The sequence below is a fragment of the Marmota flaviventris genome, chromosome 16 (assembly GCF_047511675.1).
Source record: "Marmota flaviventris isolate mMarFla1 chromosome 16, mMarFla1.hap1, whole genome shotgun sequence".
NCBI classification, from domain to species: Eukaryota; Metazoa; Chordata; class Mammalia; order Rodentia; family Sciuridae; genus Marmota; species Marmota flaviventris.
In genome coordinates this window covers 7980143-7996231 of record NC_092513.1, presented here as the reverse complement: position 1 = coordinate 7996231, position 16089 = coordinate 7980143, and the positions used below count along the sequence as shown (strand labels likewise).

At 37.4% G+C, this 16089-nt stretch overlaps 1 protein-coding gene across 1 annotated transcript in view; it reads left to right on the top strand.

Moving 5' to 3' along the window:
- Positions 1–16089, top strand: part of Dok6 (docking protein 6) — a 382726-nt gene that overhangs the window by 155803 nt on the left and 210834 nt on the right. The window contains exon 3 of the mRNA XM_027935339.2: positions 15303–15417. Coding sequence (XP_027791140.1) covers positions 15303–15417 — 115 coding nt within the window. The remainder of the gene's footprint in view (positions 1–15302; positions 15418–16089) is intronic.

The window sequence follows — 16089 nt, the reverse complement described above, 5'->3', positions numbered from 1 at the left end:
AATTTACATAAGATCAGCTAATAAATTTTCCTTAATTTTCTAAGCAGATGAAAAGGAAACAGTTTATAGAAAATTTAATGAAATAAATATGAGCACTGTCTATAGGGAGGAAAAGATGAATAAAATCCCTGAAAAGGATGAATGAAGACAGAATAATGTGCAGCTTCAGGGGCCACGCCAGGAGAGTGAAGCTCCAATCGGGACCAGTCTCACGTGGAAATCCTCTGTAACCTGACACTGACAGCCTCCTTTGATTTTGTCTGCTTCACTCCTCTTTGGTGCTAGCAGTACCCATCTTCATTTAAGACAAACATCCGAGAGAGCCCAGGAAATAAATGCCGAGGGTGTCCTGGTGAAAAATGGCCATCTTTGCAACATACCTTTAAAAGCCAAACATCCCTAGTGTGTGCAGACACAATGTCTGTGCAGAATGTTCTGTCGAACACTCTCATTGAGCCTCTGAATAATGGCTCAATGCTTGGTGGGTGCACCCTTGATATGATGGGAAGAATGTTCCAAAGTTGGTGTCTCTTGAGATACCTGCTGGAAGTTCCCACAGTGCAGTTCTGGGAATGACTGGTATTTATTTGGATGAAAGCATCTTCTCCATTTGTTCATTTCGCCATGTGAAGAAGTTCCATTTTCGTGAACATAAACACCCTCCAGCCAACGCATGAGCTTGGGATGGTCTTCCTTAGCCCCACGATCCTTTATTGTTTATTTCATCCTGTCACGTGTTTGAATCCTGTTATCCCATGCTAGTTGCTCAGGAAACACAAAGAAATGAAACAGGAAAAGCTGCGTTTATGTAGGATGAGAAAAGGAAGGAAGTGCCCACAGCATGCTGTGCCTTCTGCATACAGTGTCTCTAAAGTCAGCCACCAGCAGGGGAAGCCAGGAGTCAAGACCTCAGGGTGGAGGGTGTCAGCAAAGGGTGACCTCAAGGCAACAGTGAACGTTCAGAGGTAAACTTGATCTGTTTAATATCAGGATTGAGGCCAAATAAAACTTTCCCAAATCCAATGTATCTCCAAGAAGGAACAGTCCATGTGGATTAAGGATGCCTTGGAAAATAGACCATCCAGTAAGCAGGTTTAAAAAAAAAAAAAAACTATCACTTTACAAAAGATGAGAATCGGACTCTTAGAAAATACCTGTATGATTGCTAGGAGCTGGGTTTAGCCCATGTAAATAAATATTGTCTTTTATGAGAAAAAAATACTATATTTATTACACTTTTTAACATTATTTACTTTCATGTCATTTTCAAGACAACTATTTACAAGGGTACTATATTTTAAAATTGGTATAATTTAAACAATATATTTTCCTATCTCTAAATAATAATTGTACACCAAGAGAATAATTGCATGTAAAATATAAGACAATATGTTTATAATAGTCACTTCTGCTTCAGATTTTGCAGTTTTTAAAACAGGGAAATATTTCATACCGACTTCTGATAAATTTTGAGACAAATTTGGAGGATGAAGTAAAATAATTTTCAAAAGTCATTTTATGTGGTAAGTCAGACAATGTGAAAGAATATTCAGTACCACAACTCTGTTTTGACATTAATTCCATCATTTCTGGAGCATTTTAACATTCATTTCAAAGATTTAGATGCACTGCCTTGAATTAATTTCAGAATATCCTCAGTACATTTTTGGTCTTTAAAATTGTTTTTGATCCATCTATAAAGTCTGCCTAACTCTGCAATAGCTGACAGATGTAATGGAGAAACGCTTATAGCATCATGTTCCTGAGAATAAACTTTTTTTTCCCCATTAGCCGAAAGTTATATATTATAGCCCAGGTAATGAACACCTGTTCATCTATAGCCTATAATTTGAAAATGCTGCACTGAGAACTTATTCGTGAATAATACTTTGTACTTCACTATAAATATCTATCTTGCATCTTTATTTTATAAATAATACTGATGCCTCATATTTATTTCAAATTGATATGGTATTTTAAAGCTTTCTAAATCTAATAGTCTTATTTTAAAATAAACAATAGGAAAGTTTTAATTGGCCATTGAACAATTGTATCTTGTAGACCAGGCGCCACCACTGAAGGACTGTATTGATTAGAAAATAGGTCATTGATTTAGGGAACTGCAGCCTTTGAGACTCAGTGCAATCACTTCTTTTAATGGCAAATGCTCCTTTTTTTGTACTTAACTTGGAAATATTATCAGACATAATTTGACCTCTAGAGGAAATAGAGAAATCCCTGCCACAAAACACTGAGGGAAGCAAGGCATTTGGCTTGGCTTTGTTGGTTATTTATTTATTTATTGAGACAGGCAGATATGCACACACAAACTCACAGAGATATTGCAATTATTTGCATAAAAATAAACTATTTTCCCAAGTTCTCCTTTTTAATTTCTTTGAATGCAGTTAATCATATTTAGATACTAAGTACACTACAGGTTTAAAATTCAACCTGATTTTTAAAAGATTGGAATCCTCCTTTAATCTTATGGCTTCAGAAAGATTCAGAGAGATTGTCCTCCTACACAATATTCTAGTCTCTGAGCTGAGTCCGCCAACTCTCTGATGTGGGCCAAAAAGTGACCTTTCCCCTGTCTTATCCCAGTTCCATCTTGCAAGTAAACTGATCTGATCAGTCTCATCACTCTCCCCAAGATTCACATATTTTATGCAGTTCAAATGCTGAGGATCTCTGGGGCACAGGTCTGGTTTTCCACTGCTGAGTAACCAACTGCGACAAAGGCACTGGGTCAAACAGTACCCACTTGTGAACTCGCAGCTCTGTGAGTCCAAAGCCTGGGCCAGCATGTCTCTGGGTTTCACAGGCTGAAGTCAGGGAAGCAGGTGGACTAACTTGTCATCTGGCCCTAAAGAAGACTCTTCAAAGCCCCTTCTGTTGCTGGTGGGGTTAGCCCCCCTCCCACAATCTCTCACTTAGCATTATAGTTTTTCTTTAATATTTTTGCTTTCCATCTATGTAGTATCTAAATTTGTATGTTGATTTAAGAATTTTCTTTTATATAGAGAGAACCAGTTTTCACAAGTCTTCTTAAGTCTTCTTCATCATTATGGTGACATGCATTTAATACATAGACAGAGAGAATGTTCACCTTTGAATTATCTATTATGTAAACTGGTTGCTCTTGAACCACGAACACACCATTTGGCTTACTTCACCAGGGTACCATACTATGCATATAACATTTAGTAAGGCAAAAGCCCAAAACATTTGGTTAATTCTCCTTTTATAGAATTATTTAGCAACTTACCAAAGAACCTTTTATTCTGCTTCTTTTAAGGTTAAAATACTCCTCAAGGAAATCCTTAGGCATCTCATAATTCCCCTTGTTATTATGAATGCATTTATATTTCATTTTCTCACTAAGAATGGCTGGCATTGAGAAGTTACTTTTCAAACTGTGTATCTGATAATATTGCTAGGTGTTTTTGTTGTTTCTAACAGTTTTTCTAGTGACTGTTTCTATGTCAGTGATCGTAATATCTGAAAATACAGATAATGGCATATCCTTCCTTTCCTGGTCTTCGTTCCCAGGACCTATGTTTTGTGGAGGCTCTGATAGCATCCCAGCCACGGCTCCAGTAGTAAATAGATGGTGTCTGCTGCTTCTGCAGGAACTAGAATAAATTTTGGCATATACCCTGTTAACTAAAGGAAATTATTTTCTATTCTTGATATAGAAATAGTTTTCTCATACAAGGTGTTGAACTTTATCAACAATATGATTATTTCAGTCTTCGAAAGAAATCAAGTGATATTTGTCCCTTAATCTATCCATTTTGAGAAACATATTCATAGTTTTTGACTAAACTTTTACTCCTGGGACTACCTATTATTATTCACTGTCACTATAAATTTTGTTAAATTCTATTATGAAATCCCCCATAAATGAGCTTTTGGTTGATGAGCACACTGTCTTATTGAAGTTTTCAAGTATTCTTTTTTTTTCTGTTGACAATTTTGAGGTCTTATATTTTCCTAGATACATTTTTTTGCCTGCACTATAAAAATATTAGCATTCAGTTATTTACAATCTTTCTATTCATATTTATATCTTGTCCATTTTCCTCTTTGTACCCTTGATTCACTTTTCCTTTGTCTCACTTAGCTTGCCAGAGGTCTCTTTTATTCACTCTTTCACAGGGAGCTCTTGGTTTTGTTAAATTTCATGCTAGTTTCTTCATTTCATTGATTTCTGACTTCATTAGTTTGTCTTTACAGAAATGCTCCATGGTGTTTTATTTCTGTGTCTGAATGCCAGGGTTCTTTGCCCTCATCTTTTTTTCCTCTTATTGCTCATGAAAAATATTTTTAAATATTTATTTTTTAATTTAGGTGAACATGATATCTTTATTTTATTTTTATGTGGTGCTGTGGATCGAACCCAGTGTCTCACACATGCAAGGCAAGCGCTCTTCCTCTGAGCCACAATCCCAGCCCCCATGAAAAATATTTTAAGACTACATATTTCTTTATGCAAAATTTTATCAGCGTCTCTCAAATTTTAACATGTTTTGCTTTTATTTTCATTAAAATCCAAATATTTTGTCACTTAACTTGAAATTTCTTTTTAAACCATATGTTATAACTCATATTTAGAAATATGTTATATACTCTTATATGTATGGGACATTTAATTGTATACATTATAAATTTTAATTATATTGTGTTAATGCCATAGAATGTAATTTTTATAATTTTATTCTTTTGAGTTTACTAAGGCTTTTTTAATCAAGTGTATTTTCATAAATATTCCAAATATGTTAGAAAAAATTTCTATTGTGATTACTGTTGATAGCAGATATATGTCTAAAAATAAAATAATATAAAATAGCTTGACCCTATTATATTTTGAAAAACCTCCATTTCTTTCTTATGAGAGGGATAAATTTATTACTTAACTCTCCTGTGAACTGTCAAAGACTTTTGTCACTGCAATCACATTATAATTTGTCCTTTGGATTTTCCATTTGCTACAAAATTTACCAGACAAAAGTCAATATGCTTCCAAAACCACTTGGGCTGGGGATTAGGGACACATTGCACTACTTTTAGCATCTATGTTATCTTGATTAAGAATCAAGTTTGATTATTGTCTATGCAGCCAAGATGTGAGCCTGGGCACCATTCAAAGGTAGACACAATGTCTTAACCTGTAAGCATTTTCTCTGGATTTTTGTATTCTTTTTTCCATTTGGAATTCAGCTTGTGACACCTTTAAAGTTCATGTGTGTCAGCAAAGTTTGTATTTAACTATAGCCGTGTGTCTTTTTGAACAGCTGAAGAATCATTTTTACCGCAAGAATCTTGAGAGTTGGCAGTTTTGCTTCACACCACCAGTTCTTGATCTTGTTTCTATAACACTTCTGTCTGCTATTTCATGGTAGGTCAGCAATCCTTCATGATAGTTCTTCCCAGATGTCAAAAAGTCTGCAGTCAACACAGAGCTTCTCAACAGGTGCCCATTCCTGTGTTTCGATTCCAGAAATGCCAACAAGAAACAGATACAAAAATTATAACCAGCGTGATGACTTGCAAAAATATCGACTAAGAATTTTCTTGAGAGTCATTGTGAGAATCATCAAGTTTATGATAATAGACCGTGGAAGAGAGATTCCCTCCTCCCCTCCCTTCCATGCTTCCTTGTCTTGATCCCTTTCCTTTTGCTTTTGTTCTTGTTTTTACAATGACATACTTGACCTCTTTCAAGAGGGTGTACCTGGAGCCTCCTCGATTCCCCTACAGGAGATGGCGGTGCCCCAGAGGGTCTTCTTCAGTGCTCTTTGGCCTGACATTGCAGGATGATGGCAAGTCCTCTATAGTGGAACTTTTTTGCTCCTATTAAAGTGTCAAAAACAACCAAGAAAAGCTTTTTGTGGGGATAACAAGGCAAAGAAGAAAACCAGGATAAGATCATGGAGCACCACCGAGACCTTCCCCTCCCAGCTTTGGATGGCCTCTCCTGTGGGAGGATTCCTCCCCCCAGTGCCTAGCTCTCTGGTTGAGAGAGCTCCCCAGCTCAGTCCCAGATCAGCCTTCCTGGTGACCCCCTCAAATGTTAGTTGATTTATTTTCCAAAGAGAGACCTCTGCTTTGTCACCTTATGCCTGCTTTTCCCTGGGGACTCCAGTTGTGACAGAGCTCATTAATAGGGAGGCGTTGCCTGTGGGACCATCACCTTCTGTGTGGCTGTCAATCAATCATCTTCCCGGGCTCTGGGTAACCACCTTGGAGAGCTGTGTGGACTTTTTTATTAATCAAAATTAAAGTAGAAATATATGTAATGCCCTAAGGTGTCACAAAATAGAGATATACTCCTGAATTTTCAATAAATTATAAGGTAAATAGGGCTATATACAAAATTTTCATGTTGTCTTTCATTTTGCTTTAAGAATAGAAACTTTATAACATAAATTGTGCTATTTATCTTCAAGTAATGTGGTGTGACTCTATTAGTTTCCTAGGGCTGGCCTAACAAATTGTCACAAACTTGGTAGCTTAACACCAAGTAAATTTATTCTCTCACGGTTTTGGAGAACAGAAGTCATAAATCACAGTGTCGGCAACAGTCACTCCCTCCCGAGCCTCAGGGGAGGACGGATGCTGCCTGCCCAGCAGCAGGGGCTCAGGGGCTCCTTGGTTTGTGGCAGCATCACTTCTGATTTTGCCTTGATCATCTGGGCTCTGTTTCTACTGGGTCTTATCTCCAATCTCCCTTGTTCTCTTATAAAGACATTAGCCATTGGGTTTAGGACCCACACTAAATTCAGGGTGATCTCCTCTCAAGATTCAGGACTTCATTGTGAAAATCCCTTTCCAAAATAAGGGCACAGTCATTGGTTCTGAGACTTGGGACTTGGACATATCTTTTTGAGGGCCACTATTTAACCACAACAATAATTAAGAGACCTAATTGTGTACTACACTAGGTAAAGTCCTAGTAGCTGAATAGTTTTCTATTAATATCTGTGTAGTAAAGCTGTAGCTCTCAAAGTGAGAACAGTAGCATACCCAGAGAAGCATCTTATACATGCTAAGTTTCTACCTATCCAGAGATCCCCTTAGTGCACATTTTCCTATGTACTAATTTTATTCATTTCTCAGACCTGAATATATATTATCTTTCTGTTTTATAATGAACAATCTCAATATAATGTAGGAGTAATAATGTACTGAGGTTATCCCAGACTTCCTTCCACCTTACAACCTGGGTCTTTTTTGTAGTTGATTTTCCTTCCTCTGGTCATTTCTTATTAAGCTGTTATTTGCTGTTGATACAACTCATGGCATTCAGGGCAAAGGCTCTTGGAGAAATGGATAGTGCACTAGTTTGAGAAGTGGAGAACATGGTCCTCCTTCTGACCATGACTTTGTGTCACAGTCCCTCAAATTGGGACAGCCCATTTTACTATCTGTAAAACAAGGGAAGGTCAGCTCTCAGTTTGCTCTATCAATTAGAATCTTTTGGCTGCAAGTAAAAGTGGACTGTCATGATTTATAGTATGTTCAGGGAGGAAGCTGGTCTCAGGCTTATTTGATCCAGTCACTCTTGTCAACAATTAAAATCAAGGACTTCTTGTTTATGTGTGTAGTCCCTACTCTGCCTTCCTTGGAACTGCCTGGACTTCTCAGCCTAGGAGCAGGCCAGCTGGAGCATTTCTGACTTATGACATTCTGACAGGACAGCTCCACCATAGGAAGGCACTTGTCAAGAGCCACTAGTGCTTTCACCAGGACACTTCTATTCATTAGTGAATAGTGAGTTCCACCCATACCGAGTCTGAGAGATTCCCACCAGGCATGACGGAGGGGTGGACATATGAACAATATCAGGTCCTGCTAGCAATGTGGAGCTGGAAGCTGAGTAGGCAGCCAACAGTGACCGTCACAGGTGTCCCTCAGCATCTGTGGAGGACTGGCTCTGCTGAAGGTAACAAACTGTGCGGATGCTGAAGGCTCTGCTGTAAAAGAGTGTGACATTGTGAACCTGCGCACATCCTGTACAGGACTTTACCTAATACAACAGAAATGCTATGTAAACGTGGTTGTGCTGTATGATTTGGGAAACGATGGCAAACAAAGAAGTCCTTGTGTGTTCAGTACCCACTAATTATATTTTTTACACAATTTTGATCTGTGGTTGCTTGAATTCTGAGGTTCAAAACTTGTGAGTAGCTAACTCCAATTATAGCTAACTCCAACTCTAATATAACTGTACCAATAATTATTCATTTCTAGATGATACGTTTCATTCTGTGGCTTAACATGGGAGAGGCTTTATATCTGTCAAAGATATGAAAGACTAAGCTTGTAATTATTGATAATGAACACATTGAGATAGTCAAACAGTGACCCACGGGAAGACTGTGTCAGAGACATGAGCTCTGTCACAGGTTGCTTTAAGAATAAATTATATTGATTTTTCAACAGCACATGTTCGTTTTTATCAGCAACAAGGGAAAACATAATGAGGCTGCTACTGGAAAACCAATGTAAATTTAACTGAAAGGAAGCAATAATAAAATTTTTATGCAAATTTTAACACCAGCTATTGAAGCATACTCTGTAGTAGATAACACAAATATTTATTCTTATGAAAGCTTAGCAATCAAGAATAGAGAGACATGTGTGTATTAAGTGCGATAATAATTGTAATAATAAAAAAATCAGTAAAATTATCATCTTTTCTTACTGAAAAATCAATATTCTCTATGCTATTAAAGTTTTATTAAACTTGCTCCTGAAACGTGCTATTTTATCCTAAAAAAAAAACCCCTTTCTTAATTAAAACAACCATAGGATATTAGTAAAATACCAGAATTAATAAGAATTATTACTAAGATTAATGAGAAAGAGGAGTACAATTTGTGTTCTCATTCATTTAAATCTCTTGAAAATAATCTAAAAGTTCATTTCTTTTCACTTTTCAAAAGATAATTAGGTTTAAAAAAGAAATTGAGCACTTAAATAGGTGGTAATTTGGTCTCAACTGTCATGAAGTAAATTGTTTAGAGATACTCTAAAACTAATAATAATTTCAATAATGATGCCATCTCACCTATTTATGTGTGTAGTAAATAGTGTAAATATAATTTTGCCATAGTAAGATCTACATTAAGTAGTAACATTTAGTTTAATTGGTACTTAGGCTAAGGGGAAATGCAGAACATCAATGGCATGATTTTTAAACTGTAAAATGGATCTCAATTTATTTATGCTAAATGTTGCTAAGTGTTCAAATAAGAGCACTCTGGAAAACTTGAGCCCAGTTGCCATTTGCCTCAGCCCATGTGATTTTCCCCTAGTTAACTAGCAGTAATGGCAGAACAAGAGACTTAATCATTTTGAACTATAAGAAAAACAGTTTCTCCCTCTCATGTGCTCTATTTATTTATAACTCCCAAATATCTAAGTACACCCTCCCTCTCAGAGCACACAGCCCAGAGAACAAATCATCTTTTCTTCCACGTGTTTTGAAAGAAATAATCAGTTTACAAATGCCTAGTGCTTTTTACCTTGAAAAGCATATGGTCAAATATCCAAATAAATGAAGAAATAAGTAAATCCTGCCTTAAAAGAATAACTATCTGGACATACTGAGCCTAATACAAGAACCCAGATAGATTGCGTAATCAGCCAAGAGGACATCTGAGCTCAGATCAAATTGCCAAGGTCATGAGAAAGAGCCCAAACAAGAACAAGTCACTAATGTCACATGGCTCACTCAGGAGCACTTGTCCGCCTGAGTGAGTTTGACAGGAAGATGGAGGCACAGGGTGTCCCAAACAGATTATGGTACGAAAGCCTCCATAACCACTAAGTGGTGAGCTTTTTATTCAGGAACACTGGGAGGTTCTGTCTGTGGTTGGACGGTGTCTTGCAGTAAGGGCTGACGTGGAAGCAGATGAGCTCAGATGTACAGGCAGGAACTGGATGGTTGGAAGTCCTCCAGTTCTTGCTGAAGAGTGAGACCTTCAGTTCTGAGGCATGAGCGCATGGCCGTGAGTCTTTGAGGGGAGTGGCTGTGTGTCAGTGAGGAAGATAGCTGGGAGCAGTGTGACAAGGTCCTGGGGAGTGGGGCGGCTGTGGGCATGAGGACAGGGAGCGAGGGCTGGAGTGAGTCATGAGGCTGTGGAGAGGAAGGCGTGAGTAGAGAATGTTGTAGGAGCAGAACCGACAAGGCTGTGACCGAAAGAGAGCCCTGGGCCCAGGAGGGCACTGTGCAGAGCCGTGGAGCTCAGCGTGGCCCTGAAGAACCGCCCTGCCATGGCAGGCTTGCTCTTGCTCCCCCTGTCTAGCTGCGAAAGCAGTTGTACACGGAACTAGTCAAGGCAGCAGTGCTGAGTGACAATAGCGTCACTGAATCTTTGACAGGCAGCTGCCTACATAAGTAAAAACAAACAAAAACTTTACTTAATAAAAATATTAATTTTATTCTACCTGGACCACAAAGTGGCTCTTAAATATTGTATTTACCAGAATAGCAAGAACTCAGAGCACGGGACTGCAGTCATCTCAGGAAGGAGCAAGGTGTGCTGTGGGGGTCCAGCACAATAGCTGCTTCTTCAAAAGAGAAACAGACAGAACTTCCATTGACTGAAAAAGTCACTGACTGACAGCAAACTATGCCACTCATCCTTGAGACTTTTGTGGGATATTTTCTCACTCTAAACTAAGCAGAGGATTAAAAAGGAGGGAGGAGGGGAGTGCGAGGGGAAGTTCTGGGGAGTGTAATTTCCAAATTATGCCATGTCTATGTGCAATACTGGATACCATTATGAAGGAATCCACTCATGTGTGCAGTTATAATGCACTAATTAAAATAACCATAGAGGGGGGACCACAGAGTGAACCCAGTGAGGGGGGGGTGTGGAGGGGAGGGAGAGAGAAAGTGCTGGGAAGGAGACTGAGCAAATTGTAAAGTGCATGTGATGATGGCTTCATGGGGGCCACTGTCCTGTGTAATTTAACGCATCCATGAAAAAAGAACTGAGCAAGCCCATGTCAAGAAAACAATTCACCATGTTCATTGAAAAATGTAAAAATTCAGTTTTCAGGTGAAAATATAATTTGAGAAACTTGCATCTATATACTTGAGTTTGACAACTTTTCAAAACTTAGATTTTTTTCCTGAGATTTATTAAATTGAAGAGGTGACAGCATCACACTGTTGATCGACAACTAAAACCCACATGATTCTGGAAACCAGAGACGTAGCATCTGCCTGGAGAGGCCATGAGCATGCTCAGTGTGAGTGAGTTCCACAGGCGAGCAAGCACTTGGGGCGCCTCTGTCAGGGCGCCTGAGGCTGAAGGTAGAGGACCCTGAACCCCTGGTGCCTGCCAGGTTTTCCCCGCCTGTCCATCAGTTTATGCTGTTGATATTTGATATGAGACCACAAAAAATGCAAAATCCACAATACTTACTCTAATAAACTCTGATATCATTGAATAAAAATATTTGGAAAAGGCCCCTGGGCAAGATTATAAATGGTTTCATGATATTGTTTGCCACTGCAAGATATTTTATATAATATATAACTTTATATAAAGTCTATCACTTTTGCGTTCCAAAGCAACATGAAATCCTCATTGTTTTGAGACTCTACTTTGTTCAGGTAAGATTATCATTTGACAATATTGTCTGACTTTTAAATATTACTTCAATATACTATGTTGGAGTAAAATTTGGCATTAATATTACTTGAATCAATTATTTAATCATTTAGACATTCAAAAGTTAGACTTTGTCTTTCTCTCCAGTGTATTAATCTTCAGAAACTTCAGAATTTCACATGATATTCTTAGAAGAGATTGTTACAAGAGAGAAACAAATATAAATAAGGTGTAGATTAAAACTAATTTTGAGGTATGTGACAGAAGTCCAATGTGACACAGCAAGAGGGCTGCTCCAGATGCTTCAACAGCAACCCTGAATGAGGTCACAAATCCAGGTCACTAAAGATTTTGGAAAAATAGGTGACAAGTAACAATAAGCTCCTAAAATGGTAGCACATAATTTTTCTTTGAATATAATGTATTATATGATATGAGTGAAATTTGGGGTCATGAATTGTTCATTTTAACTACTTCAATACTATCGTATCCTGATTGATATCAGAGGTACCAGCTTCCAAAATGAAGATCAAAAGTTTTTAAATACGTGAAATACATCTGTACATTTCCCATTACTTAGAACACTACTTAATAATTGTGAGTATAGCGGAGCATTGGAAATTCTGAGTGGAAATGTGTATTTTCTCTTCAGGAGTAACCCTCATGTGCAGTTAAAGTTTGCATGATACAGTGAAAGCATTGATCATTGCTCAAGCAAGTCAAAACTGCTACCCTTGTCAAAGAGAATTCTCACATTGGATCCACTGCAGAGACCCAACTACTCAAGAAATCAAGCAGGCGGGGTCAGCACTGGCTACAGGTCTTCTTAAGTTGACCAAGGATGGGGCTGTCACCAGCTTTCTTATCTGTAACAAATATCCATGCTAATATCAACTCTTCAGGGTTTTGGGAAAATTGTGAGAAAAATATATATTGGGTCTAATGTAAAGAGAAAGCTCAAAATCCTGAATATTCTAACTACCAGCAGGGGTCATTTCTAGGGGTAGTGATGTGTCTATTCTAAACACAGTAGAAAAAAAAAAATTACTAAACATATCAGCTCTTCCACTTGGGGCCAAAATCTTGTTCTGAAGTTCCTCCAGATCGGGTCATGCAGAGACCTGGCACACACTGGTGCTAACAGATGATCTTATATTCATAGTTGTAATAATCATCCATACCCAAATGCAAACCTTGTCTCTAAGTGTTCTGCAAAAGCAATGATGCCAGCCATTTTGACCAGAATCCTGAAATGAAAGTTGAATTCACATTATGGAATCAACGGGCTTAAAAAATATTTCTTTTCATTTTATGTTTTCACATGGGGTTAATGCATAATGGAATCAAGTACAGCAGGAGCTCCAGTGCAGGCCTCTGAAATTCCTAGCCAGTGTAATGTTGGTGTATGTGCATGCATGTGCTAGTGTGTGTGATTTATTACTTTATATGTGAAGGTTTGCAATGACAAGAAAGGAATGCACTGCAGCAAGTTAAATATCTTAGCTATTGCATTTACAAAATATTGAGTACCATTACTATGAGAATTATTCAGTGGAAATACATTGATAAATTGATGAAAACACAACATTTCATAGGAAATTTAGCATTCTTTTTTTTAGTATTTGACAGACTTAAGTTGAAAACATTACAGAGAATAAACTTTTTTTTGCAAACAGACTTGTGATTATCAAATGAGACAAAAACTCAATAATTATAAAAAAAATAGAATTATAGATTACATAAAACAAATAAAAACTGACTTTCTGCAATTTCAAAGTCCTTCTCCTGATCTTCTTTTTGGGATAATGTTATAAACAAGATAGCATGTGCCCATTTCCATACATACTAATGCTTCAATTTGTTCTTTCTTGCCTGTGACTTTTATTATCGGTGTTTTTCTGTCTAATTCACATCCTGTAATGTTAAATACAGTTATAAGTGCTAACTAAATTCTTATAGATTAGATGCTATTGATGATAAAGTACTATATATAAATCTACACATATGTACATTTGTGTCTTCAAACATATATAACATAGCTATGTACATATACTCTCACACACAGTCAACTTCCCATATCCACAGGTTCCTCACCTCTTGAAATCAGACCATGGATCAAAACTATTTGGAAAATTGTGTTTGTACTAAATATGCACAGATTTTTCCTGTTGCTATTCCCTAAATGATATGATAATTATGTGTGTACCATTCAAACATCACATTAGCTATAAGTAATCTGAAGCTTAATTAAGTTATATGGGAGAATCTATGTAGGTTATGTGCAAATAATATGCAATTTTATATGAGGGATTTTTGTATTCCTTGATTTTGGAATCAACAGGAGTGGGGAGGCTGGAACAAATTCCCCACAAATACTGGGAGATGAGTATACATATAAATGTTGTGTGTGTGTGTGTGTATGTGTGCAGATAGATGGTCAAAAAGTTAAGACTTATTGTTTACTTAGTTCTATGCTTATCAAAATATTAATCAGGAAAATAACATTCAAAAGCAATGTTGAAAATTCCATATTTTGAGAGAAGAAATTAAAGCATAGTCAAAAGATAATTTACTATAGGTTCCCACAGGATCATATATATGACACCATAAGATGTCATAAAAAATATTAATGGGTATTATTATGTTAGTTAATTCTGCCTACTTTTTGCTAACAACACTGATCCAGGAACAGGAAACCTTTTAAGTTAAAATTTTTTTAAAAATTCAGCATGTTGCAAGATAATTTAGAAAAAATTAACCCAAATGTAATTATTACAATGTTGTGTTGCAGAGAAATTGGCCATTTGTATTGCTTGTGAGGAAAAATAAAAGAATCTTAACTTGTAGCAGAACATGTACCTATAAAAATTCAAGAAGTAAAAATGATAAATGCATTCTTTATTCATTTCTAAATGAATAAAACATCATTTTTTTAAAGAGAGAGAGATAGAGAGGAGAGAGAGAGAGAATTTTTTTCTTTTTATTTTTCAGTTTTCAGTGGACACAACGTCTTTATTTTATGTGGTGCTGAGGATCGAACCCAGCGCCCCACGCATGCCAGGCGAGTGCGTTACCGCTTGAGCCACATCCCCAGCCCCAATGAATAAAACATCATTAACCTAGGTTCATAAATCCCAAGTGGACCTTGGTGAGAGAAGCGATTCATGGGTCCACAAACACTTCGTTTTCCTGATAAGCAGATCCATTGTTGAAGGTTAGTTACTCAAAATTTTGGAGCCACCTCACTGATGGACATGTGTCAGGTGTCCCATGGCTATAGTGCTATCATCGTGGGACTTAGGAGACAGAGGAAATACTGAATGTAGTCAATATTTAATAGATCTTAATGAGAATGCTTGTGTACCACAGCTGCTATGGTCTCCTGGGGGTGCCACTTTACTGAAAACATTGAGTCCATGAAGCTATTCTACATAGTTTTTAGACTATTTCAAAATGCAGCAAACAATATGAACTGTGACCAAAATTGAGTGCCCAATGGAAGACATTGTGTTTCTTCCTTATTGTTTTTGACTATAGTTAATTAAAAATCAGCACAATAATCCCCTGGGAAGTGGTGTGAGGCAGTGATACCTGATCCTTGTGTTTAGCTCTCCAGTATAGAATGTATTCAGAACACTAAGTTAAAAATATTTTTTTTCTTTCAAGGTAACTGAACTACACAACATCAAAAATATAACCAGACTGCCTCGAGAGACAAAGAAGCATGCAGTGGCAATTATCTTTCATGACGAAACGTCAAAGACATTTGCCTGTGAGTCAGGTAAGCAATTTCAGGCCCATCTACAACTTGAGGAAATTGAGCGGCTTCTGAGACAATGACCCAGGCAGATGAAGATGCGGTGTCTGAATTGGATGGCTCATTGTAATGAGAGGGCAGTGGAGGATGTTAGTCGCAAGTTCAACATACTGATTTCTCCAGATGTTTTGGGTACTCTCTGTGCCTGCTCCCAGGTGGTCTGAGAACTCTGGCAGTTTTCTTTCAAGCTTTGAGAATTAAGTAAACCATACCAAGGCGATATTGAGTGAGTGAGCATGTGATTAGTACCCAGGTTTTTGCAGAAAGTAGCTGCAGGTATTTTGTAGGGCAATAATAATGCCACTGTACAAAAGCCTGGCAAACTCAGCCTAACTCCCCAAACATTGCAGAACAGAATTTGGGCAGTGTGCTACTTTCACCGGTTCTTGGTACCGCAAATAAATACATTTCAGATTGAATTTCAACGTGCCGGTTCATAAAGCACTCTGACAGTGGTGAGATGCAGAACTTTTTAATTTGAACTTGCAATATCCTTCACGTTGGAGGCCCTGCGTCATGTCTGAGTTGACAATGCTTTTCAAAGATTTTGCTCAAAGAAACAATGTGTTTGCTTTATAATGCATGTTACCAAAAATATGAAGGGCTCGAAATATGTGAATTTAAAATGGTTATGTA